At 42.0% G+C, this 26,274-nt stretch overlaps 1 protein-coding gene across 1 annotated transcript in view; it reads right to left on the reverse strand.

Annotated features, from left to right (window-relative positions):
* Window positions 1-3,207: 3,207 nt before the first annotated feature.
* Window positions 3,208-26,274, reverse strand: part of GABRR3 (gamma-aminobutyric acid type A receptor subunit rho3) — a 155,978-nt gene continuing 132,911 nt past the window's right edge. Inside the window, exons 6-9 of the mRNA XM_069760045.1 lie at window positions 21,982-22,122; window positions 10,555-10,707; window positions 9,430-9,626; window positions 3,208-3,719 (exon numbers count right to left, since the gene is read on the reverse strand). Coding sequence (XP_069616146.1) covers window positions 3,426-3,719; window positions 9,430-9,626; window positions 10,555-10,707; window positions 21,982-22,122 — 785 coding nt within the window. The 3' untranslated portion in view covers window positions 3,208-3,425. The remainder of the gene's footprint in view (window positions 3,720-9,429; window positions 9,627-10,554; window positions 10,708-21,981; window positions 22,123-26,274) is intronic.

Raw genomic sequence — 26,274 nt, forward strand, 5'->3', positions numbered from 1 at the left:
GCTAAATATTTATCCTCCCTCGACTTGGCCAGTGGCTACATATATAACTTCCTCACATATTATTTTTCTACATATTTTTTTGGTCATTTTAGATATGTTTTCTGGATCACATATGCTCTCATATAGCATACATATTTTGTAAAAATATATTTATTTATTTTTACAATATTATTTATTTTTTTATATATATTTTTGCATGTATGTACTTTGTACCAATCATTTGGGGTTTGCCCTGTCCTGCACATACAGGGATTATGTTTACATTTAATATTAATTAAGCTAATGAAATAAATTTAAGAATAACATCAAATAAAAAATACTTAATCCCTAAATAAATAATTTCTCTGTCATTAAGTTTGACATCTACGCATGGATTAATAAGCATTCAAATATATTGTTTTTTATATATTTTTTATTGTTTTTTATTGTTTTTTATTTTGTTATTTGTCATATATTTTTTCTTATTGTATGGTCTCAATAAAGATTTCCTTTTTATATGTTTATGGTTATAGTAATATTACTATGTTTTTATTATTATAATATTGTATAAATAAATTATTTTATAAATATTTTTTGGTCTGATGAATTTTTTAGGAGGTTATGATTTGTATATCTTTTCATTGACCATAAAGAATTTTATATCTGGCATCCTTTTCTATATAAGTTTTTTTTTTTTTTTTCTGGCTACCGGTGTCTGCGCTTTGCCAGGGAGACAGTCTAATCACTGCTGTCACTCGCCTGTGCCTCTCTCTCCCACACGCTCACTACAAATCTGTTCTTCTTTGGTGTTATCTCTGTCCAGGAGCTGCAGCGCTTTCTCGTGGCTGCATGGCTCCTCTGCTTCCTTCCCCTCTGTCTCAGACAGGAACTAACTAACTTTCCCTCCAAACCACAATACATATAGGGGAGTCACCTAAGAATAGGATCAAAAGCTCCCCCTTGTGGCCTGGAGTGTGAATATGTTGCATGCTTGTGTTTACCTGGTGAAAGTTATCCTTCCTTGCCTCCAAGCGTGACATCACTCTCCCCGTGAGGAAAGCAATGCCACTGTGACAACCAGGACCCTGGGGTGCCACATGTGCACTGTGCAGGACTCCTACCCCCTGCACAGAATCGAGGAGTCCCTATCTGCTCTGGGAAAAGCTAAATATTTATCCTCCCTCGACTTGGCCAGTGGCTACTCTGCAAGTTCCGGGGGTGGCAAAGGATTGTCCGAAGACAGCCTTTGTTCTCCTTATGGGTCTGTTTGAGTTCAACTGGATGCCTTTTGGCTTGACAAACGCACCAGGAACGTTCCAGCATTTAATGAAAAGATGCTTGGAATATCTGAATTTCTAATCCACTTTGATATATCTGGACGACGTAATCATTTATTCAGCAATGTTTGAAGATCACTTTAACCAGCTGGAGCAAGTATTGGAGTGGCTTCAAGTCTCTGAAGTGTCACCTATTCAAGGGGGAAATTGAGTACCTGGGACACACTGTGTCTAGTGCGGGAGTCTACCCACCACAGAGAAGGTGGCTGCAGTGCCAAAGCGGCCCATGCCGTCCAACCTAAGGGAATTGAGACATTTCTAGGGCTAGCTGGATACTGCAGCAAGTTCATTTAAGACCACCAAGATTATGGTACCGTGGATACTGCAGCAGGTTCATAAAAGACAGCCAAGATTGTGGTACCACTCAACGAACCGTTGTGGAGGATGGCCAGAGGAGCCAAACATCAATCAATCCAAGGGTCAACGTTGAGTTCTCATAGACCTTCGTACTGTACACCAACGGGAGCCTGTATGGACTGGTGGCAGAATTGGCTTAAGGTACCTTCACACTCAGCAACGTTACAACGAGAACGACAACGATCCGTGACGTTGCAGCGTCCTGGATAGCGATCTCGTTGTGTTTGACACGCACCAGCGATCTGGATCCTGCTGTGATATCGCTGGTCAGAGCTAGAAGTCCAGAACTTTATTTGGTCTTCAGATCGGCGTGTATCGTAGTGTTTGACAGCAAAAGCAAAGATGCCTGCAATGATTTACATGGAGCTAACGACCTGTGACGACCTGTGAGAACGATAAGTGAGTAACCCTTACGTCACTGGATCCCTCCTGCATCTTTCTGGAGCTGCTGTGTTTGACATCTCTACAGGGACCTAAACAGCGACGCTCCAGCGATCTGCTTGTTGTCTATATAGCTGCAGCGTCGCTGAGTGTGACGGTACCTTAAGGTACAAGAAGGAAGAGAGAGAGTGATCGCATATGCCAGTAGGTCACTGAGAGACACAGAAAAGAATCCAGACAATTACAGTTCGTTCAAACAGGAGTTGCTGGCACTTGTATGGGCTATGACGAAGAAATTTGCAGAGTACCTGTCCGGTTCAGAAATACATGTGCAAACGGACAAAAACCTCAACCATGAGAACCTCAAATTTTCTTACTTACTGTTTTTCCACAGAATAAATCCAAGAGAACTATTAGACTCCTTTTGCATATATTGACAGCTGCAAGTTGCTTGATAGCCTCCCACTGGAAGTAAAACTCTCCCCCATTTCTACTCGACCTATTCACTAGGATCAAGAATGTTAGAAATTATGAATATCACACTGCTTGGAATGAAAATTGGGTTGAGAGATTTAGTCTCATTTGGTCCTCTGGGGATACTTTCTGGATATCCTTGAATATCCGAGAGTCGTCTGTTTTGGCCTACTCATTCATCTTCCCATTTTTTCCTCCCAATACCTATATTTATCCTTCCCCCCTCCTTTGTCTAGTGTACATCTTGTGTGTCTTCCCCTCTTCTCCAACTATTAAAAATTAGAATTTCTGAATAATATCTTAAGCATAATCTAAGGCATATGTATTATGTAGTCGGTTTAACTTGTCATTGAAATCTTGTTATCTTTCAACAAAAATGTACAGTTAAAAAAAAAATGTCCTAAAACTATATTCTGATGTTACGGGGAATTTTGGGAGATGGCAGAGTTACTTTAAAATAATCTACAGTAAAATCTGCAGATAACATCGGGCAATCACAATGGATTCAGACTCAACTTTTTGATAAATTCCTGCAGCTTTTTGAGCGCTGTACCTGCACTTTTCGCATATGTCGATAGCAACGCTACAAAGGATAAGAGCCAATGCCAAGAATACGAATTCTCCAATTAGTGTTTCCATGGAGTTCAGTGGAGGTCACAACAGAAGAGAACAATTAGATAATTGTAAATAAAAATATGGTGTTTTATTAGTGCAGGCACATCTCTACAAGAAACTGACCAAATGACTGGAAATACAGTGTAAGCAACGCTGGCATCATCAATATCATTTATCATTATATTCTCTCTTAGGAGGCCAATTCTGAGGATCCTTGGGTTTTTCCATGTAGAGCACAGTCGGAAACTATAATCCCATGTACGACATCAGATTTATTCCCTCTCAATAGTACATGCCCCAGTAGAACAAATTAAACAAAATGTAGACAACGGGAAAGATGATCCTGGAATAAGTGTCTATGGCATGATTGTTCTCAAGGATTATTCTGCCAACGTTCCCTCTGATTGATTTCTTGCGCTTCACACGAGCCGCGTCTAGGGTGGCCACGCTGGCAGCCCGGCCGCGAGACGCGCTTTCCTCAGAATGCACAGAATAGTTCAGGTCAGCGTCACTGTCGTGGTAACAGCCATCGAACGCCATGGCCTGCACCGCCTCCAGGTTCAGCGTTGTAGAAGACTAGAAAACAAATGGCATACAGGTTGGTTGTGAGACACTTATTTCACGAAGTTCTGACATATTCTGGAGCGCTGTACAGAGAATTCCCATCCCTTAAATGTAATTTGTACCATGCTTGCCCACTTGGAGGTATGGAAATCTTTGATACCTCCGCCTCTTTTCAGGCCACATACCTTTCGCACCACCACCATGCTGGGAATGTACATTTAGGCTATATTCACACGATGAGCTTTTTCTTTGGCGCTGCGTATTTTTGCTGCATCAAAAACTATGCGTTTTACAGTTCCAGTAAATTGGATGAGATTGATAGAAATCTCCAGCCCGCTGTGCTTTTTTTTAATACAGCGTAAACTGACCCACGGTGCGCGTTTCAGGTCTGATGGATGTCAACTTCTCTTGCGAATACGCAGAGTTTTATATGCGGCATTTCCCCATTGACTTGCATTAGATGCAGAAAATTTGCAAGTAAAAAACGCAGAAGCGTTCTTAGTGGGTTTCCTTGGTGGGAACTCATCAAAAAACACATGTAATCCGCACCTAAGTATGTCAATAAAGTTTTGTCAAAGCCAAACAGCAGAAAGTATAAAAAATAAAGCAGCTTTACTTAAATGCTACCACATCAAATAGAGACAAAAAAGGCAGTGATGAAAATGTGCTAAAAACGCACACAAAAATGTAATAAAGAAAAAAACACAACTAACCTAATTTAAATATTAGGTACAGAAATTCTGCAGCCTCAAAAACTCACCAAAAGCGCATTGTGTGAATGTAGTCTTGGATGACGGGGCTCTGCTGAGTAAAGGAGTCTTTTGCAAAAGAAACCTGGTGGAAGTGTAAGATGCAAGCAGGAAAGGAACGCGGGATGCAGTGATGGACGGGAGGCAGAGCAAGGGTTAACAGGTTTATTTACAGGGGAATACTCCATGCAGGGAGCAAAAGAGTCAAACAGTATGAATGGCAAAGTGAAGGACAACAGTACAAATAACGACACTTTGGTGCAAGCGTATCAGGAAGTCTTAACACTGCAGCTCCTGCTGCAAACTCAATAGCGCCGGCAACGGCGGGCGCGGTGTCTTTATTAATGTGGTTCAGCAAACAACAACACCCCATCTTCTGGTGACAGTAGTTGGTCTCCGGTACCTTCCACTGCCCCTTGTCCATATACTGTAGATGCCTCCAAGGTTACGGGCAACGGCACTGTCTAAGCCCGACCTGTCTCCTGCACTACTCTCCTGACAGTCTCGGTCAGACGGGCCCAAAGTGGCTGACGGTAATACGGGTCACGGTCTTGTACGAGTCCAGCGTGGCTCGGTAGGTAGCTGTTTAATGGCCCAGTCAGGGTGCGAAGGTCTGTACTGTCCCGGTCACTTGTATGGGGCACGTGTGTAGTACTCACAGACATAGAGACTGGACTCATGCTGTGCGTCTCTCTCTCCCTGGTCCGTGGGCGACGACTGGCACTAGCTTGCACTATGCTGCTGGTGCTCTCAGAGCAGGGCACTTCTCTCTCTGGCTGCTGTACAGCTGGCTCAGCTCCGCTGGTTTGCATGGCTCGGCTGGTTGTATATGGCTCGGCTCTGCACGGCTCTGCTCTGAATGTGACGGGGGCTCCTTCTATATAGCCCGTCGCCACACCGGTACACTCGGATAGGGGAAGCAGAGCGTGCTGCTCACTGCTTTACACACCGCTCTCTGCACTGCTCCCCACACTTCTCTCTGCCGGCACCAGACTACCCCATTTCGTGCGCTTTTTACTTTTTTGCCTCTGCTGCTGCGCACCCTTTTCTGGTTCTCTCCGCCCTTCTCCATCCCCAGGAAGGTCCTACTTGCTCATGCTTACCCCAGACAGCAGGGGAAGGTCCGGCCCACTCAGGCTTCCCCCCAGGAACACAGGATGCGGCCTTCCTAGTTCTGGACCCGGCATGCAGGTACCCGCGGTCCAGTCTACCTCCTTACAGAAACATTGCCATGAAAGTCTATCTATTATCTATCTATTTCTATCTATCTCTCTGTCTGTCTGTCTGTCTATCCATTCATCTATATTTGTATATATATATCAAGCTGGGCACTACATATGGTCGCTCATGGCTGCTCTGCCAGAAGTTCCTCTCATCCACCCTATAGGCTTTATACACATTCACATATCATATTTTAAAATATTTATTTCTTGAAATCAAAGTTAATGAACTCCGTAAATATTCTTCATACAGTAGATCTTCCAGCTAGAGTCGCACTGCCTAATCCCTTCTGATTATACATCTAGAACATTTACAAGTCTCAGCACTCTCCTCTGTGGATTAGGGCAAAGAAAACATTTTTTATAAAAGAAGAAAAGCACACAAAAAGGAAATTCTCAGCACCCTGGATACACACAAACCTCATATCCAGCCTATATTACTGGGAGAGGCATTCCCACAAGAGTAAAGTCTGAAACTTGCATCAGGCTGCAAAGTGAAAATGAAGGAATGAAGAGTGCAGGTTGATTTTGGATTTTTGGGCCGATCAGTGACTGACAGCTGCATCTGTACACATAGAAAGCTGTCAGTCACTAATAGGACCGGCCGCCCACTGGGCCCAAACTCCCAGAAAGAACAGAGGATTAAGGCTATGTGCACACTTTAGAAAGGGCTGCGGGTTCTCCCGCGGGTTTTCCTGCAGCGGATTTGATAAATCTGCAGGGCAAACCCGCTGCGGTTATCCCTGCAGATTTATCGCGGTTTGTGCTGCGGGTTCCGCTGCGGGTTTAATCCTGCACTTGTTTTACTATTGATGCTGCATATGCAGCATCAATAGTAATGTTAAAAATAATAAAAATAATGATATACTCACCCTCTGACATCCCGATCTCCTCGGCGCTGCACGTGGCGGTCCGGTTCCAAAGATGCTGTGCGAGAAGGACCTTCGTGACATCATGGTCTACATACAACTGTCAGTGGAAAAGGATGCAACAAATAATTAACACCCACTGGTCAGTACTTCTTACTGATCCAGTGTTGGCATCTAATATTCCTGTTAAACCACAATTCACAGCAAAACGTGGTAGGAGCATTAAGGACCTATTGGTCAAAAGCCACTATGTGGCAAAGGTAACTAATCCTTTAAATCCAAGCAACAGGGGTCCAAATTGGGGATGTTATCCTTGTGGGGATTGCCTTGCTTGCAAGGAAAAGAACTTGATCAGGGGCACCCACTTTTCGTCATCAAATGATACAAAAAGATTTCAGATTCGACATCATATAAGCTGTACCAGCACACATGTTGTATATCTGGCCACATGTTCCAAGAGGTATGTAGGACTTACATCACGTCAGCTCCGTGTGCGTGTAAGGGAGCACGTAAGGGACATTGCCAACGCGAAGGAGGTGGAGGACGTTGGCATCCTGAAAACTCTTCCAAAACATTTTCGCATGTTACATGCATGTGACCATAGAGGTCTACGGATCTTGGGAATTGACCAGGTACATTGTGGTAGTAGAGGAGGCAACATTAAGCGATTGTTGGCACAAACAGAGTGCCGTTGGATAGTGACCCTGAACTCTATGGCCCCTGTGGGACTCAATGAAAAATTGAGTTTCGCTTCATTCTTATGATTGCTCTTGTCCTCACGTGTCCTAGTCTGTGCAGTTTCGAATTATCCTGGTGGATCTATTATTATATTTTAGGTTTTATATATTTTATCTGTTTTCTCTTTATTCATTTTGCGTTTGTACCCTTAGGTTGAGCTTTCTAATGTGTGGCCTCTTTTTCTCTTGGTGGCTTTCTAATATTGTGGCAAGGAAATTATATCCAAAATTTGGAGGATGACGTGCTTCACCCAAGAGGATTGTGCATTTATACATCCCTTATGTGTTAGTTTGGCGGGGGTGGCGTTAATGTGCTGTGACACCTTATTATGGACATGAATTGACATGTTATATATTGTATTTGCACTTGTCTCAATGTATGTTTTTTATATTATTCATCACTTGTATCATTCATATGTATGAGATGCATTTTATGCACTCTTTTTATTATGTTCTTTTATGAGGGTAGTCCCTCACTTTGTTAAAGTTGTAGTACTGGTGATTAGCACACCATCACTTTATATCGTCTCACTAGATGTAGGCGATATTTGATTTACAATTGTATCAATTGCCTTTCTGGGCTGCTCTTTTGCTGGCAATGCCCATTAATATATCTCTTCACAACATCACACACATTTGGTTGCTATATATCTTTTTTAACTCACCACATACGCTGTACCACATTTAGGTATGTCTGTTTTGCGCTCTTCCTCTTCTCTGCCAGCATCCAATATGGCGGCCGATGTCTCGCACGTGCGCGCTGCATCCACTGGAGGAGTCCCGGCTCTCCGGCTTCACGCACTCAGGTGCGCATGTCTATTGACGTCACAAGGAGATTTCCCCTAGATGTGCGCTCCTGATGAATGCCGGTGTGTTGGGCACTATTTCCGGCGGTGGCGGTGGCGCGCACGCGCACTATAGGCGTGCTGCATAATGAATGCCACTATAAGAGCGCCAGCATATTGTCAGCATAACACATTCCCTTCTTGTGATAAAGCCTACGCGAAACGCGCGTCAGGGGGGTTTACACTGGCACCCCGGCACCTAACTGTCTTCCAGCATGGGTAAGGAACTTTATCTCTTACTCTGCCACCTTGTACTTTTGTTTCCCCATATGGATTTTTTGTCACTAGGACAACACCTGGGGTATGTACTATCCTATAGAGATTGGATATTGCCTCATATTTATGTTAGGCAAATTAGTACTGCAATATTCTGGATGAGTTATGATGTGGTAGATTATCACCATGCTTGGGGCATATTCAGATATACTTACTGTGCCGGGGATGTAGCGGTTTCCAAACTTGGGTTTTTTGTCTTTTTTTGTTAATTTTGTTATTTGTATGTAATTTTTGATATCTTTAATAAAGTGTACCAATTTTTTTTAAAAATACCACATGTATGGAACTCCATTTTTCTAATGTTTTATATGCAGCATCAATAGTACTGTTAAAAATAATAAAAATCATGGTATACTCACCCTCTGACATCCCGATCTCCTCGGCGCTTCACGCGGCGTTCCGGTTCCAAAGATGCTGTGCGAGAAGGACCTTCGTGACGTCACGGTCATGTGACCGCGACATCACCGCAGGTACTGGTCGCATAGCAAACCTGAGACCGGACGGCCGCGTGCAGCGCTGAGACTTCAGAGGTGAGTATATCATGATTTTTTATTTTAATTCTTTTTTTTTTTACACAAATATGGTTCCCGGGGCCTGGAGGAGAGTCTCCTCTCCCCCACCCTGGGTACCAACCGCACATTATCCGCTTACTTCCCGCATGGTGGGCACAGCCCCATGCGGGAAGTAAGCGGATCAATGCATTTCTATGGGTGCAGAATCGCCGCGATTCTGCACAAAGAAGTGACATGCTGCGGGTTGTAAACCGCTGCGTTCCTGCATGATTTTTCCCGCAGCATGTGCACAGCGGTTTGCGGTTTCCATAGGGTTTACAGGATACTGTAAACGCAATGGAAACTGCAGCGGACCCGCAGCATCAAAACCGCAAAGTGTGAACATGGCCTAATACTATACATCATTCTGCTCCGCTCCCCCTGCTCTATAACATGGGGCCGGCAGGTTGGGCAGCATTTACATAGAGAAACATTTCGCTTTTTTCACTCCTCTCCCGATGTTTCGGTCCTTTACCTTTCCTCTCCGCTTTAGCTGTTTTCTTTCTTCCACTGTAGTCAGGTAATTGACGGCCGCGTATTCAATAACGGACAGGAAGACGAATAGGAAGCTGATCCACAAGTAGACGTCTACGGCTTTAATGTAAGACACCTGAGGCATTGAGGCACTGACTCCCGTGATGATTGTGGACATTGTCAGTACAGTGGTGATACCTGGAAATAATCAACACCAGGATATGATTGTGGCAAGAAAACGGTGCTCTGTGTTCTGCTAACAAACTGAATATATGATGGGAACCAGGCAGCCCCCATTGTAGTCAATAGGGCCCATCTGCTTCCATTTATACAGCGGATCTGTATCCCGCATGAATTTCATTTCTCTGTTCTGGGAACGGAAGAGATAAACTAAATGAAAATACACAAGTGTGGCCAAAGCCTTATCCAGACCCATTTGTAGCATTACACTATCCTACCTTGTATTAATAAATGTTATAAACTTATTGTAAGCTGCAATATTGATATTTTCTTGTGTAATCATCCTACAAGGTGATCAATAAATATATTGAAATAGAATTCAGTCTCATTTGTATTCATAGCAGTACCACATATTGTCCAGTAGATGGCCCCCTTGTACTACAGAAGTCAGGGTTAGCGCCTGCAGCGCTATAATAGGATTTCTATGTATTTTTTTTATGACGTTTTAGGGACGTTGCCAATCTTTAAGGACATTTTTTTTACCTAAATGCTTGTATTTGGAGCTAAAAATCATTTTTGCGATTGGCTTTTATTCTAAATGTTGCACTATTTTACTATTAACTATTAGTTTCCCTGCACATTCACCATTGATGTGGTCTGTAGTCATAAATCAGTTGAAAGGAGCTCAGAAAAAAAAGTTAAAAACTCCCTGTGAGACAGTCAAGGTGGGCTGACTGAAGGTTTCTCAGTTAACTCCTTCTGCAGCCAGTAATAGACATCGCAATACTGAGGCTCTAAATAGTAAATGGTGCAACATTTTTAATCAAACCCAATTGCAGAAGTGTTTTTTTTTTTTTAATACCCAATTTCATGCATTTAAATAAGACAATAACTTGTCCCCAGGGGTGGATAACCCCAAGGTGCTTTTCTGTGGAGTCGTGCTTACCTAGTGATACTCTGGCAGGTACAGCTCTCCTGTCAATCCAGAAGGAAACCCACGACAGCATCACCATGAGCATCGCTGGGAAATAGGACTGAAGCAGGAAGAAGAAGATGTGCCGTCTAAGGATGAAGTTGATGAATAGTCTGTTGTACCATCCTATTAAACAGACAACAATTGTGTAATATTAATTCTGCAGGTTACAGTTAATTGTATACAGTGGGGAAAAAAGTAGTTGATATGCTGCCGATTTTGCAACTTTTTCTACCTACAAAGAATGGAGAGGACTGTAATTATTATTATAGGTACACTTCACCTGTGAGAGACAGAATAATAATAAAATAATAATAATTTTATTTATATAGCACCAACATAGTCGGCAGCGCTTTACAAGACAAAAAATTCAATACAAGGTAAGACAGTAGTGACATTAGGAGTGAGGGTCCGGCTGATCGCAAGCTTAGAATCTACAAAGAAATGGGGGGACACAAGAGGTGAAAAGTGCTTATTGTTATCTCAGGTGTGGCAATTATAATAAATAGGGATTTTCATAGAAAGCTGCATGATCGGTCATCAGTCAGTGTGTATAAGTGCAGTTATCAGGTGCATGGAGGGTGCGGAGACACGAATAGGACGGAGCAGATCTTGAATAGTACATAGAAGGAGGGAACAGGGGAGAATGAGGTTAGTGAGTTGGGGTGAGAGGCTCGTTTACAGAAATGTGCTATTAAAAGCACACTTAAAAACATGGGACATGGTATCAATCTAATATATAAAGCTGAATGTGTGTGTGTGTCCGGGATTGGCATCTGCACCGTCGCAGCTACAGCCACAAAATTTTGCACAGTCACACGTCTGGACCCCGAGAGCGTCATAGGCTATGTTGTGAGGTGAAATTTTAACCCCGCGCTTTCCAATTCACCAAACAATTTTGCCCCTATCTACATAATGGGGAAAAAGTGAAAGGAAAAGTGTTGGAGGCAAATTGACAGCTGCCAGATGTGAACAAGGGGGACTTAAAGAATGAGAGCGATGGCGCCAAAGAGTATATACCGTACAGTTGCTAAGGTGGGGCCCCGACATGGGATACTCACCACACACGGAGATATGAACACACACACAAAATGCGCCACACACTACCACGTGCTTGAACACATATACCACCCTCAGCACACATTTCACCACACATACACCAACCTCGCCACATAAAAGTCGAAACACAAAAGTCGCCGCTCAAAACTCATCACACGCAAAACTCACCTCATGCAAAAACTAGGCTCACGCAAAACTCGCCACAAGTGCAAAACTCACCTCATGGAAAACTCGCCACATGCAAAACTTGCACACGCGGAAAAATTGCCACATGCACAAAAGTTGCAACACATGCAAAAGTTGCCTCACACAAAACTTGCACATACTCAAAAGGCACCACACATAAAACTTGCCACGCGCAAAACTCGCCATGCGCAAAACTTGCTGCACACAACTTGCTACACTAACCTGTCACATGCAACTCGACACACAAAAAGTTGCTACACGCATGTTGCCACACAAAACTCATCTCACAAAAGTCGCTACATGCATGTCGCCACATGCAACTCAACACACACAACTTGACAAACGAAACTCGCCCTAAAACACACACAATTCAAAAACCTGACCTGCACATCCAAACATAGACTAAGTGTGAACAGGTGCTGAACCTAGAGTCGCCAACTCGTATATAGTTAAATAAATAAGGCAGCACACTGCAGCGCTAGAACATACAAACTTGAAATACGAAATTTGAACTGCATTACTGCACTAGAAATATGAAAAATGAGAGCGTTTAGCGCATAAAAATGGCCAATTTTATGTGTACCTGGTAGCCACTTTACGGCATCTCTCTTATACCAGGTCCTACGCTTGCCTTACCTCGCTGAGAATAAACGTCTCCATCTGAATGGGTACATGTGAAACCTCTTCCTAGACTAAAATTCTCTCTCTCTATGGAGGGGTATTGGACCTGCTGTAATTAAAACACCTGTGGCTAGAAGGCGGAGTGCACGATCAGAAGGCTAGAGAATACATTTCAAAAACCTGACCTGCACATCCAAACATAGACTAAGTGTGAACAGGTGCTGAACCTAGAGTCGCCAACTCGTATATAGTTAAATAAATAAGGCAGCACACTGCAGCGCTAGAACATACAAACTTGAAATACGAAATTTGAACTGCATTACTGCACTAGAAATATGAAAAATGAGAGCGTTTAGCGCATAAAAATGGCCAATTTTATGTGTACCTGGTAGCCACTTTACGGCATCTCTCTTATACCAGGTCCTACGCTTGCCTTACCTCGCTGAGAATAAACGTCTACATCTGAATGGGTACATGTGAAACCTCTTCCTAGACTAAAATTCTCTCTCTCTATGGAGGGGTATTGGACCTGCTGTAATTAAAACACCTGTGGCTAGAAGGCGGAGTGCACGATCAGAAGGCTAGAGAATACATTTCAAAAACCTGACCTGCACATCCAAACATAGACTAAGTGTGAACAGGTGCTGAACCTAGAGTCGCCAACTCATATATAGTTAAATAAATAAGGCAGCACACTGCAGCGCTAGAACATACAAACTTGAAATACGAAATTTGAACTGCATCACTGCACTAGAAATATGAAAAATGAGAGCGTTTAGCGCATAAAAATGGCCAATTTTATGTGTACCTGGTAGCCACTTTACGGCATCTCTCTTATACCAGGTCCTACGCTTGCCTTACCTCGCTGAGAATAAACGTCTCCATCTGTATGGGTACATGTGAAACCTCTTCCTAGACTAAAATTCTCTCTCTCTATGGAGGGGTATTGGACCTGCTGTAATTAAAACACCTGTGGCTAGAAGGCGGAGTGCACGATCAGAAGGCTAGAGAATACATTTCAAAAACCTGACCTGCACATCCAAACATAGACTAAGTGTGAACAGGTGCTGAACCTAGAGTCGCCAACTCGTATATAGTTAAATAAATAAGGCAGCACACTGCAGCGCTAGAACATACAAACTTGAAATACGAAATTTGAACTGCATTACTGCACTAAAATATGAAAAATGAGAGCGTTTAGCGCATAAAAATGGCCAATTTTATGTGTACCTGGTAGCCACTTTACGGCATCTCTCTTATACCAGGTCCTACGCTTGCCTTACCTCGCTGCACTCCGCCTTCTAGCCACAGGTGTTTTAATTACAGCAGGTCCAATACCCCTCCATAGAGAGAGAGAATTTTAGTCTAGGAAGAGGTTTCACATGTACCCATTCAGATGGAGACGTTTATTCTCAGCGAGGTAAGGCAAGCGTAGGACCTGGTATAAGAGAGATGCCGTAAAGTGGCTACCAGGTACACATAAAATTGGCCATTTTTATGCGCTAAACGCTCTCATTTTTCATATTTCTAGTGCAGTAATGCAGTTCAAATTTCGTATTTCAAGTTTGTATGTTCTAGCGCTGCAGTGTGCTGCCTTATTTATTTAACTATATACGAGTTGGCGACTCTAGGTCCAGCACCTGTTCACACTTAGTCTATGTTTGGATGTGCAGGTCAGGTTTTTGAAATGTATTCTTTAGCCTTCTGATCGTGCACTCCGCCTTCTAGCCACAGGTGTTTTAATTACAGCAGGTCCAATACCCCTCCATAGAGAGAGAGAATTTTAGTCTAGGAAGAGGTTTCACATGTACCCATTCAGATGGAGACGTTTATTCTCAGCGAGGTAAGGCAAGCGTAGGACCTGGTATAAGAGAGATGCCGTAAAGTGGCTACCAGGTACACATAAAATTGGCCATTTTTATGCGCTAAACGCTCTCATTTTTCATATTTCTAGTGCAGTAATGCAGTTCAAATTTCGTATTTCAAGTTTGTATGTTCTAGCGCTGCAGTGTGCTGCCTTATTTATTTAACTATATACGAGTTGGCGACTCTAGGTTCAGCACCTGTTCACACTTAGTCTATGTTTGGATGTGCAGGTCAGGTTTTTGAAATGTATTCTCTAGCCTTCTGATCGTGCACTCCGCCTTCTAGCCACAGGTGTTTTAATTACAGCAGGTCCAATACCCCTCCATAGAGAGAGAGAATTTTAGTCTAGGAAGAGGTTTCACATGTACCCATTCAGATGGAGACGTTTATTCTCAGCGAGGTAAGGCAAGCGTAGGACCTGGTATAAGAGAGATGCCGTAAAGTGGCTACCAGGTACACATAAAATTGGCCATTTTTATGTGCTAAACGCTCTCATTTTTCATATTTCTAGTGCAGTAATGCAGTTCAAATTTCGTATTTCAAGTTTGTATGTTCTAGCGCTGCAGTGTGCTGCCTTATTTATTTAACTAAAACACACACAAGTCTGGTATTATCCTTCAAAAATAAAAATCTGATTAATAAGCAGACAAACTACAAGAGCAACAAATGTACCATATAGGAAATACGGCAGCTGTCAGTCACATGACCTGTCTATTATGTGTATGTGTGAGCTAATATATACTGCCAGGGGGAGGGCTTCCTGTTGGCTGGGGATTTATCAGGCTGCCAATTTAGCTTACAAATACTGAGGTAAAAATACTGAGCAAATAACGTGTGAACGAGGTCTAATACAGGAGGAGATGACACACAGGTATATACTATATACAGGGGAGATGACACACAGATATATACTATATACAGGAGAGATGACACACAGGTATATACTATATAGAGGATGAGATGACATACAGGTACATATATATACAGGAGGAGATGACAGAGGTATATACTATAAACAGGAGGAGATGACATACAGGTATATGCTATATATAGAAGATGACATGCAGGTATATACTATATACAGGAGGAGATGACACACAGATATATACTATATGCAGGGGAGATGACACACAGGTATATACTATATACAGGAGGAGATGACATACAGGTATATGCTATACATAGAAGATGACATGCAGGTATATACTATATACAGGAGGAGATGACACACAGATATATACTATATACAGGGGAGATGACAAACAGGTATATACTATATACAGGAGGAGATGACATACAGGTATATGCTATATATAGAAGGAGATGACATTCAGGTATATACTATATATAGGGGAGATGACACACAGCAGGTATATACTATATACAGGGGAGATGACATACAGGTATATACTATATACAGGAGATGACATACAGATGTATACTATATATAAGGGAGATGACAAACATGTATATACTGAGGTGATGAGGTGAAAATGAGAGGTGTGAGGTGAAAATGAAAAGGTGTGAGTGCAAAATGAGAGGAGTGAGGAAAAATAGTGGAGTGATCAGAAAATGACAGATGTGAGGTTGAAATGACAAGTGTTAGGGGGGAATGAGAGGAGTGAGGGAGAAAATGAGAGATGTGATTGGAAAAATGAGAGGCGTGATGGGAAAATAAGAGAAGTGAGGTGCTATAACTAACCACAGATATTTACTATGCCCAGGCAACGCCGGGCTCTTCAGCTAGTCTAAAAATAAAAAGCAGAAAATCTCATTGTATGATTTCTAAATAGTAACATAGTAACATAGTTAGTAAGGCCGAAAAAAGACATTTGTCCATCCAGTTCAGCCTATATTCCATCATAATAAATCCCCAGATCTACGTCCTTCTACAGAACCTAATAATTGTATGATACAATATTGTTCTGCTCCAGGAAGACATCCAGGCCTCTCTTGAACCCCTCGACTGAGTTCGCCATCACCACATCCTCAGGCAAGCAATTCCAGATTCTCACTGCCCTAACAGTAAAGAATCCTCTTCTATGTTGGTGGAAAAACCTTCTCTCCTCCAGACGCAAAGAATGCCCCCTTGTGCCCGTCACCTTCCTTGGTATAAACAGATCCTCAGCGAGATATTTGTATTGTCCCCTTATATACTTATACATGGTTATTAGATCGCCCCTCAGTCGTCTTTTTTCTAGACTAAATAATCCTAATTTCGCTAATCTATCTGGGTATTGTAGTTCTCCCATCCCCTTTATTAATTTTGTTGCCCTCCTTTGTACTCTCTCTAGTTCCATTATATCCTGTAAAATTGCATTTTATTGCATGAAATGAGTATTTGATCACCGACCAACCAGCAAGAATTCTGGCTCACACAGACCTGTTAGTTTCTCTTTAAGGCCGGTTTCACACGTCACTGCCTCCGGTACGTGTAGTGATAGTTTTCTCACGTACCGGAGACACTGACACACGTAGACCCTTTCAAATGAATGGGTCCATGCACATGTCAGCGTGTTTTGACAGACCGTGTGTAAAATACGCAGACATGTCCATTTTTACCTGGACACGCGGCCTGCCAAACGTGCCACACACGGAGAACAGTGTACACTGTCCTCCGAGTGCACGGACGGCCGCGGGGGAAGCAGCGCTACTGTAAGGGCTGTTCCCCTGCGTGTGGTGCTGAACCTGGCTTTCATGCATTGTGCTCTGCTCTGCCAGCAGCAGCGCGAGCAGGGGAGAAGGGATGAAAGAAAAAAATGACGTGGGGTCCCCCCTATATTTTACAACCAACCCGGCAAAACTCATAGGTGTGGGCTGCTATTCTCAGGCTGGTAAGGGGCCATGGATATGCCCCCTTCCCCAGACTAAAAAAAGCAGCCCACAGCTGCCCAGAAAAGGTGCATCTATTAGATGCGCCAATTCTGGAACTTTGCCCAGTTCTTCCCACTTGCAGTGTAGCGGTGGCAAGTGGGGTAATGAGGGGTTAATGTCACCTTCCTATTGCAAGGTGACATTAAGCCAGATTAGTAATGGAGAGGTGTCAATAAGACACCTCTCCATTACTATTCCTAGAGTAAGGGGAGAGCAGGGGAGAACAGATGACAGCCGACTTCAGCACCACACACAAGGGAACAGCGCTTACTGTAGCGCTGCTTCCCAGGGGCCGTCCGTGTGGTCCTGATGTGGCACATGGGCAGCACACCGTTGCCACACGTGTGCCGTATGGATGTATCACACAAACACATGGATACAGATATCTCCGGTACCGTGTTTACTGGTACCGGAAATATCAGGACGTGTGAAACCGGCCTATGAAGCGATCATACTCTGCACTCATTACTTGTATTAATTGCACTTGTTTGAAATCGTTACCTGTATAAAAGACACCTGTCCACACAATCAATCACACTCCAACCTCTCCACCATGGCCAAAATCAAACAGCGGTACAAGAGCACTAGGGACACAATTGTAGACCTGCACAAGGCTGGGATGGACAGCAGGACAATAGGCAAGCAGCTTGGTGAGAAGGCAACAACTGTTGGACAATTATTAGAAAATGGAAGAAACACAAGATGACTGTCAATCTTCCTCAATCTGGGGCTCCATGCAAGATCTCACCTTGTGGGGTAAGGCTGATTCTGAGAAAGGTCAGGAATCAGCCCAGAACTCTACGGGAGGACCTGGTCAATGAACTGAAGAGAGCTGGGACCACAGTCTCAAACATTACCATTAGTAACACACTACACTGTCATGGATTAAAATCCTGCAGGGCACGCACGGTCCTCCTGCTCACACTGGCACATGTCCAGACCCGTTTGAAGTTCACCAATAACCATCTGAATCATCCAGAGAAGGCACAGGGGAAGGTCGTGTGGTCAGATGAGACCAAAATATAGCTTTTTAGGTATCAACACCACTCGCTGTGTTTGGAGAAGAAACATGAGTGCAACCCCAAGAACACCATCCCAACCGTGAAGCATTGTGGGGGAAACATCAGACTTTAGGGATGCTTCTTTCTAAAAGGGACAGGAAGACTGTACCGTAATGAAGGGAGGATGAATGGGATCATGTATTGCAAGATTTTGGCCAACAACCTCCTTTCCTCAGTAAGATAATTGAAGATGGGTCATGGCTGGGTCTTCCAGCATGACAATGACCCAAAACACACAGCCAGGGCAACTAAGGAGTGGCTCCGTAAGAAGATTTCAAGATCCTGGAGTGGCCTAGCCAGTCTCCTGACCTGAATCCAAAATAAAATCTTTGGAGGAAACTGAAACTCAATGTTGCCCTCCGACAGTCCCAAAACCTGAAAGATCTGGAGATGATCTGTATGGAGGAGTGGACCAAAATCCCTGCTGCAGTGTGTGCAAACTTGGTCAAGAACTACAGGAAATGTCTGAGCTCTGTAACTGCAAACAAAGGTGTCTCTACCAATTATTAAGTTCTGATTTTCAATTGTATCAAATACTTATTTCATGCAATAAAATGCAAGTTAATTATGTAAAAATCATACAATGTGATTTTCTGTTTTTTTATTTTTAGCTTCTGTCTCTCACAGTTGAAGTATACCTATGATAAAAATTGTGATCTCTCCATTCTGTGTAGGTGGGAAAACTTGCAAAATCAGCAGTGTATCAAATACTTATTTTCCTGACTGTACTTTGGTTTTATTGTTTTATGCTGCATACAGTATAATGGGATTGGCTTCTTCAACCTCTTTAGTGCCTTGGCAACATCTGATGCACATGTACGGTAGATGTGCGCACTCCTTGCATTGAGCAGGCTCAGGAACTGGGCCCGTTCCATATAGTGAGGGTGGTGGCTGTGTTACACAGCATGCACCCAAAAGTAGGTGCTGCGACGATTGCGCGTGATGGGATCGCCGGGAACCAAAGAGTTGCCATGTCAGCCAGGGGCTTAGTGATGGCCCCCACATCTGCCATGGTATTACTACAATGAAGCGCTGCCTGTGGATGGGCTTCAAAGGAGATCATCATGTTTACAATAAACTGCTCTTCTACGGTAACATTTTTACATTATTGCAATGTATTAAAAGAAAAAAATTTAAATGGTCTTCAAAGCGTTAAAGGATAAGTTTATGTTCACTCAGTGTGGATTCCGGAAAGGATTCAGCTCCAAAATCCACATTAAAAACCATGCTTTCAATGGAAAAATCATGCTTAGGCTATGAGCACACAGAGGTTTTTTTAGGGTTCTATTAGAGGGGGTACGCTTCAAAAAAATGCCCGAAAAATTGCTAAAAAAAGCTTAAAACACTCTTCCTGTTCGTTTCTATTGAAAAAGTCTTTTGATTTTTTTTTTTTAACCAGCTTTAGATTTTCATAAACGCCAAGAGGATACAAGAAGTGACCTGTCCGTTCTCCAGACCTTTCCCACTATGAAGTCACAATTTATAACGTCAATGGGGTGCTACAAAAACGACACAGGCACTGGGTGTCTTTTCAAACATTTTACAAGTGATATTGAGGTGTTTTATTTACTGTGTACTGAGTTTCAAAAAACATGACAAAATCGCCCACAAAAAAACTCTTAAAAAATAAGATATAGAAAAAGATACGGTAAGCAAAAAAATGTTAGCAAAACAATATAAAAAAAGAATATTTCCTAAAAAAAGACACCGCACAGAAAAACAGTTTCCTGAATTGGTTCCCACTTGAAAAACTCATAATTTTTGAATGCTTGAAAAAAAAAACAACTCTGTGTGCACATACCCTTATAAAACGCATCATGAAAAAGAAGCGAAGTGTCAAGTCTTGAGGCTTTTCAATGACTAAAAAGGAAGTGCCCCATGCACAAAAAAACACATATTAAAGCGCTAGAGAAACACACACAAAAACTTGCTTTTTGTATGCAGTTTTCGAACATAGGTTTTTCAGCCGGAAATATTGACATAAAAGAAAATGTGTGTGCACATATCCAATCATTTGACATGATTTTTTTTATATATATGTTCTGCTGGTTGATGAGGGTCTGAGAATGGAAACCTCACCGATGGCTCAAAACACAGCTCTGAAGAACTCCAGAAAGCAACAGCATCCAACTACTACATGGACGAGCGCTCGGACAGAGTGGTGTATGGGCTCAATGGAAAGTCTATGGCCTGATTCATTAACACTGGAGGTTAGGACCATCCCGATGGGTCACCTTGTCACGGTGGGATGGCGTTTAAGCTTTTTTGATAAAAATAGCGTTAACTAAGTACCCTATGTAATTTACATGTACCATCTATTACTATTTACTTATTTACTTGCTGTAGGGTATATGCTCATTATTTTTTTGCCTTTTTCTTAGGTTTTGTCTATGAAATGGCTACACTGTGAACGCGCTCTTACACTTTGCACGTACACCAGCTTATAGCCCAGTTCAGTTTTTGGTTTTGTTGTTATTTCTTGTACTTTGTACAAACAGTGCCGTGACTCCCCTTTCTGAGCTGTGTAGTTTCCCACGGATGGGTGTCTCGGTTGGGCTGTGTCCTACTCGGCCCTTATTCACACTGACATGGTTTGACACACGGTAAGGTTTTAATACTAGAGACAGGTTAGGACCATCAAGATGGGGATGACTTTAATGAGGGACGAGCAGGAATAAGTCCCCTTAATAAATTAGATGCATCTTCTCAGTGGCGTCTTTCTAGAAATGACTGGAGTAACATTTTGACATAAGAAACACCCCACAATTAAAGAATTTGACAGGCGGACATTGCCATGCTTCATCCTGCCCCGACTCTTCCCCAGCTCTGCCCACTGGACAAAAGTGGCTTAAAAATTACTAAAGTTTAGAAATCTTTGTAAAAGTTGGTCATGCAAAAATTTTGCAACTTTTCAATGGGTTTTACATCCAAATTTTTTGCATAAACACTTTAGTGAATTGAGGCCATTGCTTCAATACACTGATTTTTGGACATGCTCATGCAGGTGATGAACGGTGCTTGCTGAGGTGAGTTCTTCAGAGCAGTGTTTTGTGCGATCGGTGGGGTCTCAGTACCCAAACACCCACTGATCGTCAGCAAAACGATTGCTTGAAACTCCTCCTAGATGTAGTCTTAAATATTACCAAGAATCCCAGTAGCTGGAACTCCCACTGATCTAGCATTGATCACTGGTAACGTGGTGCAGACGTGTATGTATTCTCTCATCCAAGAGAATCGGGCAGATTATGTAAATCACATCCTAATCAAACTCTGATCAGAGGGTGAGCATAGTGTGATCCAATTCTATACAATGAGGAGAAGATGGAGAAAGAAAATCTCCATCTTCTCCATTCTGTGAGGCTGCAGAAATCGGACTATACTCAAATGTCGTCTAAGTGCGGTCGGATGATTTCTACTCACTTATTGACTTGATTATCCGATCAAACTTGGGCATGCAGCGAACTTTTTCCTTGGACAGACTCTGTCTGAGTAAAATGTCGAACATTTGCACGGCCCCGCAGATTGACATTGGTCCAAGTCCGATCCAATGTTTTGTCAGTTAGCACTCAGACCGAAAATACGGCCATGTGCACGAGCCCGATAGATGATAAACCCTTCTAGCTGGATTACCCTTTTAGGTGTTGTCCACTTTGGAGAGCCCATTTTATACTTGGGTTTGGTGTTCTTGATCCACAACTATTATAGGCGAGAGCGTTTTTCGGACTATACCTACCTGTGCTAGTGTACAAGGCCAGGCCACTAGATGCACTGAACTCTTCAATGAAAAACTGGGACAGTGCAATATGTTCATCGGTTACTAGAGACTCATTCCCTTTCTTCCAGTACAGCATGAGGTCATCCTCATTGTAGGCATCTATGAAAGAGCAAATCAAGTTATGTCCAGGGCAGGCACAGTAAATCACTGTATCATTAGCATTATTTTCTAAGGAGACCACCTAATAGGAAGGCAACTTACTGGAACTGGTGGCATTCCCGAAGGAAATAATGAGATTAGCAATTGGTCAAATTACAAATGTGACTTTCCATTAACAAGAGGGCTTTGCCCTTCAAAACTTCTATAAAGAATATGAGGTCACTGTACAGTAAGAGCAGTTGTACAGGGTGTCCAATTCTTTGGGGGTTCAGAATCTTACCTACAGACCCCAATGCCACAGCTTACGATCTAGGTGTCTAAAGCAGCCAGAGCTCCTTTCCAATTTACATACCCATTTATTTGCTTTCATACAAAAAAACTCAATGATGAAATACTGATGGTAAAACCTGAAACATTGAGCAACGCTTATGAAAATCAAGATAATTTTTTAAGAAATAACTAAGTAGAAGTTTTTGACCAGCGGCAATTTTTTTCAGCATTTCTCCCATGTTTTGGGGGCATCTTTTTACTGGCATTTTACAGCTTTTTTAAAAAGAAAAATCCATTTAACAATGAAGAAACAAATAATGGATTTTCAAGCAAAAATGCTGGAAAAATGCTCAAGAAAATCCTTGGCGTCTTCTGGGCATCTCTTCAGAGCCTTTCTCATTGACTTCTATTATAGAAAGACTTCAGAGCAGAAGACACCAGAAAAATGGTCCGGTCACTTCGATTAACTATTTGACACTTTGAAACCTAAAGTGGATAAAAGAAGCTTAAAAGACCGAACACATAAGCAAGTAGTAGAAATGTATATGTTCATTCTTTTGAATGGGACGCCAGTAGAAACTTTAACTGGATGTGACCCGCTGGACCCAGACCGCGACACCCATTGGACCGGACCACACCTGGGTGAGAATAATTTAACTTGTTTTTCTTATCTTTTAGGTTACATCGGGGGCTTATCTACAGCATTATAGAATGGGAGACAAGGGGAGGAAAAAATTAAAACGCAAAAACGGAAATTGGCCATGTCGAGAAAGGGTTAACATTAACATTATTGTGCTTTATGTTCATTATGAGACTTATTCAATGCGTATTTGCTTTTTTCATGTGGATTCTGGAGCAGAAAACATTCTGTCTATGAATCCGGAATATTGTATAAATTGACAAAAGCAAAAAAAAATAAGCTTGGTATTTATTCCATGTCTCTTAACCGTTAGTAAGTGTTTTTGGTGCCGTAACTTGCTGAGCTGGTTTACATTCAGTAGACATAAAGACAGTATTTTCAGCTTTGTAAATTAGATGCGGAGTGTGCTTAGATTTAACCCTCTGTGTTCTGGAAAGATTACATTAGTGCCACGATTTAATGTACTCAGCGTGTATAAATAGAAACAAAAGTTATTATTAAATGAGCCACATAAATCCCAGATGACTAGAGAAAAATAAGCTTTTCCCAGTTATAGGAAAACACAACGAGGTCATTACTGACTTTTAACTATGATGATATGAAATAAATGATACACTGATCTTTAAAAAAACAACTTTTCCAAAATCAATTCTGTCTCACTCTAAAACCAAAATCTCTATCTAAAGGACAAGGGTAACAGTGATATCCTCTAATACATAAAGTGGAAATAAAAATTCTGCACACCCTTGTTAAAATACCAGGTTTAAGTCATGTAAAAAAAAAATCATACCAAGAAGAATAATTTCAGAACTTTTTGCAAGTTTAATGTCACATTGCTGTTTTTGGCACAACAATGACATTACCTGGAACTGTATGTCCCTCAAAAATTGATGAAAAGACAAGAAGAAAATTGATGCAGGAGGCTGCCAAGAGCTAAAGCAACAGTAAAGGAGCTGCAGGAATTTATGGGATATCAGTAAGCTAGGGTGGCAAGATGAAAACCTTTTCTTACAAAGAAAAATGTATCCAAGCTCAGCAATGTTTTGTGAAAACATCAAGGAATAGCATTATGATCTGAAGAGAACAAAGTTTAACTTTTTGGACATAATTCCAAAAGTTATGTTTGGCAAAAAGACATCACTGCACATCATCAATAGAACACCAACCCACAGTGAGGCATGGTGAAGGCAGCATTATGCTTTGGGGCTGTTTTTTCAGGAACTTGAACTGAGGCTTTAGTCAGAATAGAGGAAATTGTGAAAAGTTCCAAAGATCAGTCAACTTTGCAACAGAACCTTCAGAACTCTACTAAAAAGTGAAGATAAATTTGACCTTTCAGTGCGACAGTGACCCTAAGCATACTTTCAAATCAACAAAAGAATGGCTGAATACCTTCATCACAAGAAGATTAGAGTTTTGGAATGGCCCAGTTCGAACCCAGACCTGCATTCAAAAGAAAAGCTTCGGGTGACCTGAAGAGGGCGCTGTACACAGGAGATGGCCTTGCAATCTGACAGATTTGGAGCTGCGGAAAAGAAAAGTGGGCAACTATTGCCAATTCTAGATGTTATGCTGTAATACCCAAAGAGACTAAACGCTGTCATAAAGTCTAACGGAACTTCAATAAAGTATCAGTTTATGAGTGTGCATATTTATGCAATCATATTGTTTTAGTTCTTTATATTTCTTTTTCCATTAAAAGATTTCAGTTTAGTTTGCAATTGAATTGTACAGATTATTGGTGACATTAAAGGTGGAATAAGTTCTAAAATTCTTCTTGGTTTAATTGTTTTTACATGAGAAAAACCTGGCATTTTAGGCCTCTTTCACACATCAGTTTTTAGCCGTTAGGCACAATCCGGCAAATTTTTGGAAAAACGTATCTGTGAGAGAGACATTTTCCAGAATGGAAAATGCATGATTTCTTGAAAAAAAAGCGGAATCAGTCGCCGGATCCATCATTTCACCTCTCGGTTCATCAGTTTTTCGCCAGATCCATCGCTGTGCGTTATTTCGCCACACGCAAAAATGTTTCTCTGTACGTTTTCTCCGGCCGCCGGAAAATATATTTTAGACGGATCCGGCAAAGGCAAAAAACGTATGAAACATGAGGCCATCCGGCACAATCTGGCGGGTTTTTTTCAAAATTCACCGGATTGTGCCTGACGGCAAAAACCTGATGTGTGAAAGGGGCCTTAACAAAGTTTTGTAGATCTATTATTTCCATTATAAGAAGATATCAGTAGAACGTGGTGAACTGTTACACATTTTGCATATGGACGCAGAAGTTGCAAAATAAACCATACCAGATGACATAAGTGTCAAATAGATGTACTGTATGATTCGTGCTTTGCACTAGTGTGCTTTAATGAAGGCATCATTTGTCATACATATGTTAGGTTTTTTTTACCTGGTGTAAATGATGCTGCTCTCCTGAATCTAGCATTGTTTTCTTTTGTTCTCGCTCCTCTCTGTTCTTGAGATATGGCCCTCTCTTTCCTGAATATAAATGTAGTCTTGTCAGCCACCTGGGAGTGGTTCTCAATAAGACTCCCATACAGAATAGTTTATGATCATGCCACTTAGCTAAAAAGAGGCTCGGGAACTAAAGGAAAACACTGCCAGATTCTCTCTAAAGAGTTCACTTCTAGCGGACCAGTGGATGTTCGAGTTCGTTGGGTTAGGCCGAACTGTAGTCCAAAGTTCGGTTCAGGATCCGAACATGAACCCGAACTCAATAGAAGTAAATGGGCACTCGAACTTCGTTGCATTGAAATGGCTGTAAAATTGTCATAGTAAGGGTAGGTGGCTGCAAAAGGAAGCTAAATGGGGGTAAGAGCAAGACAGTTGCCATGAAAACAAATGTGGATAGGGAAATTACAAAATAACATAGAATATAAAAAAGTGGAACGGACTTAAAAGAACAAAGAATTAGCCAAACAAAAATAACAATGTAGAACCAGAAGACGGAGGTCCATGTGGAGGAGGAGGTGGACGTGACGGTGTAGGTGAAAGAGGCAAGGTAGGAGTGATCCAACACTGTTTTTGTTTTTTTGTGTGTTTTTTTCTTTATGTTTTAGGGAACTGACTTAAAAGAACATAGAATTAGCAAAAAAATATAACAACCTAGAACAAGGAGGCAGAGTTCCAAGTGGAGGAGGAGGTGGAACAGATGGAGGTGAATGTGGTGGTGTAGGAGGAACAGGCAGAGGAGGATGTAGCCAACACTGTTTATTTTTTTT

This window comes from Ranitomeya imitator, chromosome 3 (genome assembly GCF_032444005.1).
Source record: "Ranitomeya imitator isolate aRanImi1 chromosome 3, aRanImi1.pri, whole genome shotgun sequence".
Lineage (NCBI taxonomy): Eukaryota > Metazoa > Chordata > Amphibia > Anura > Dendrobatidae > Ranitomeya > Ranitomeya imitator.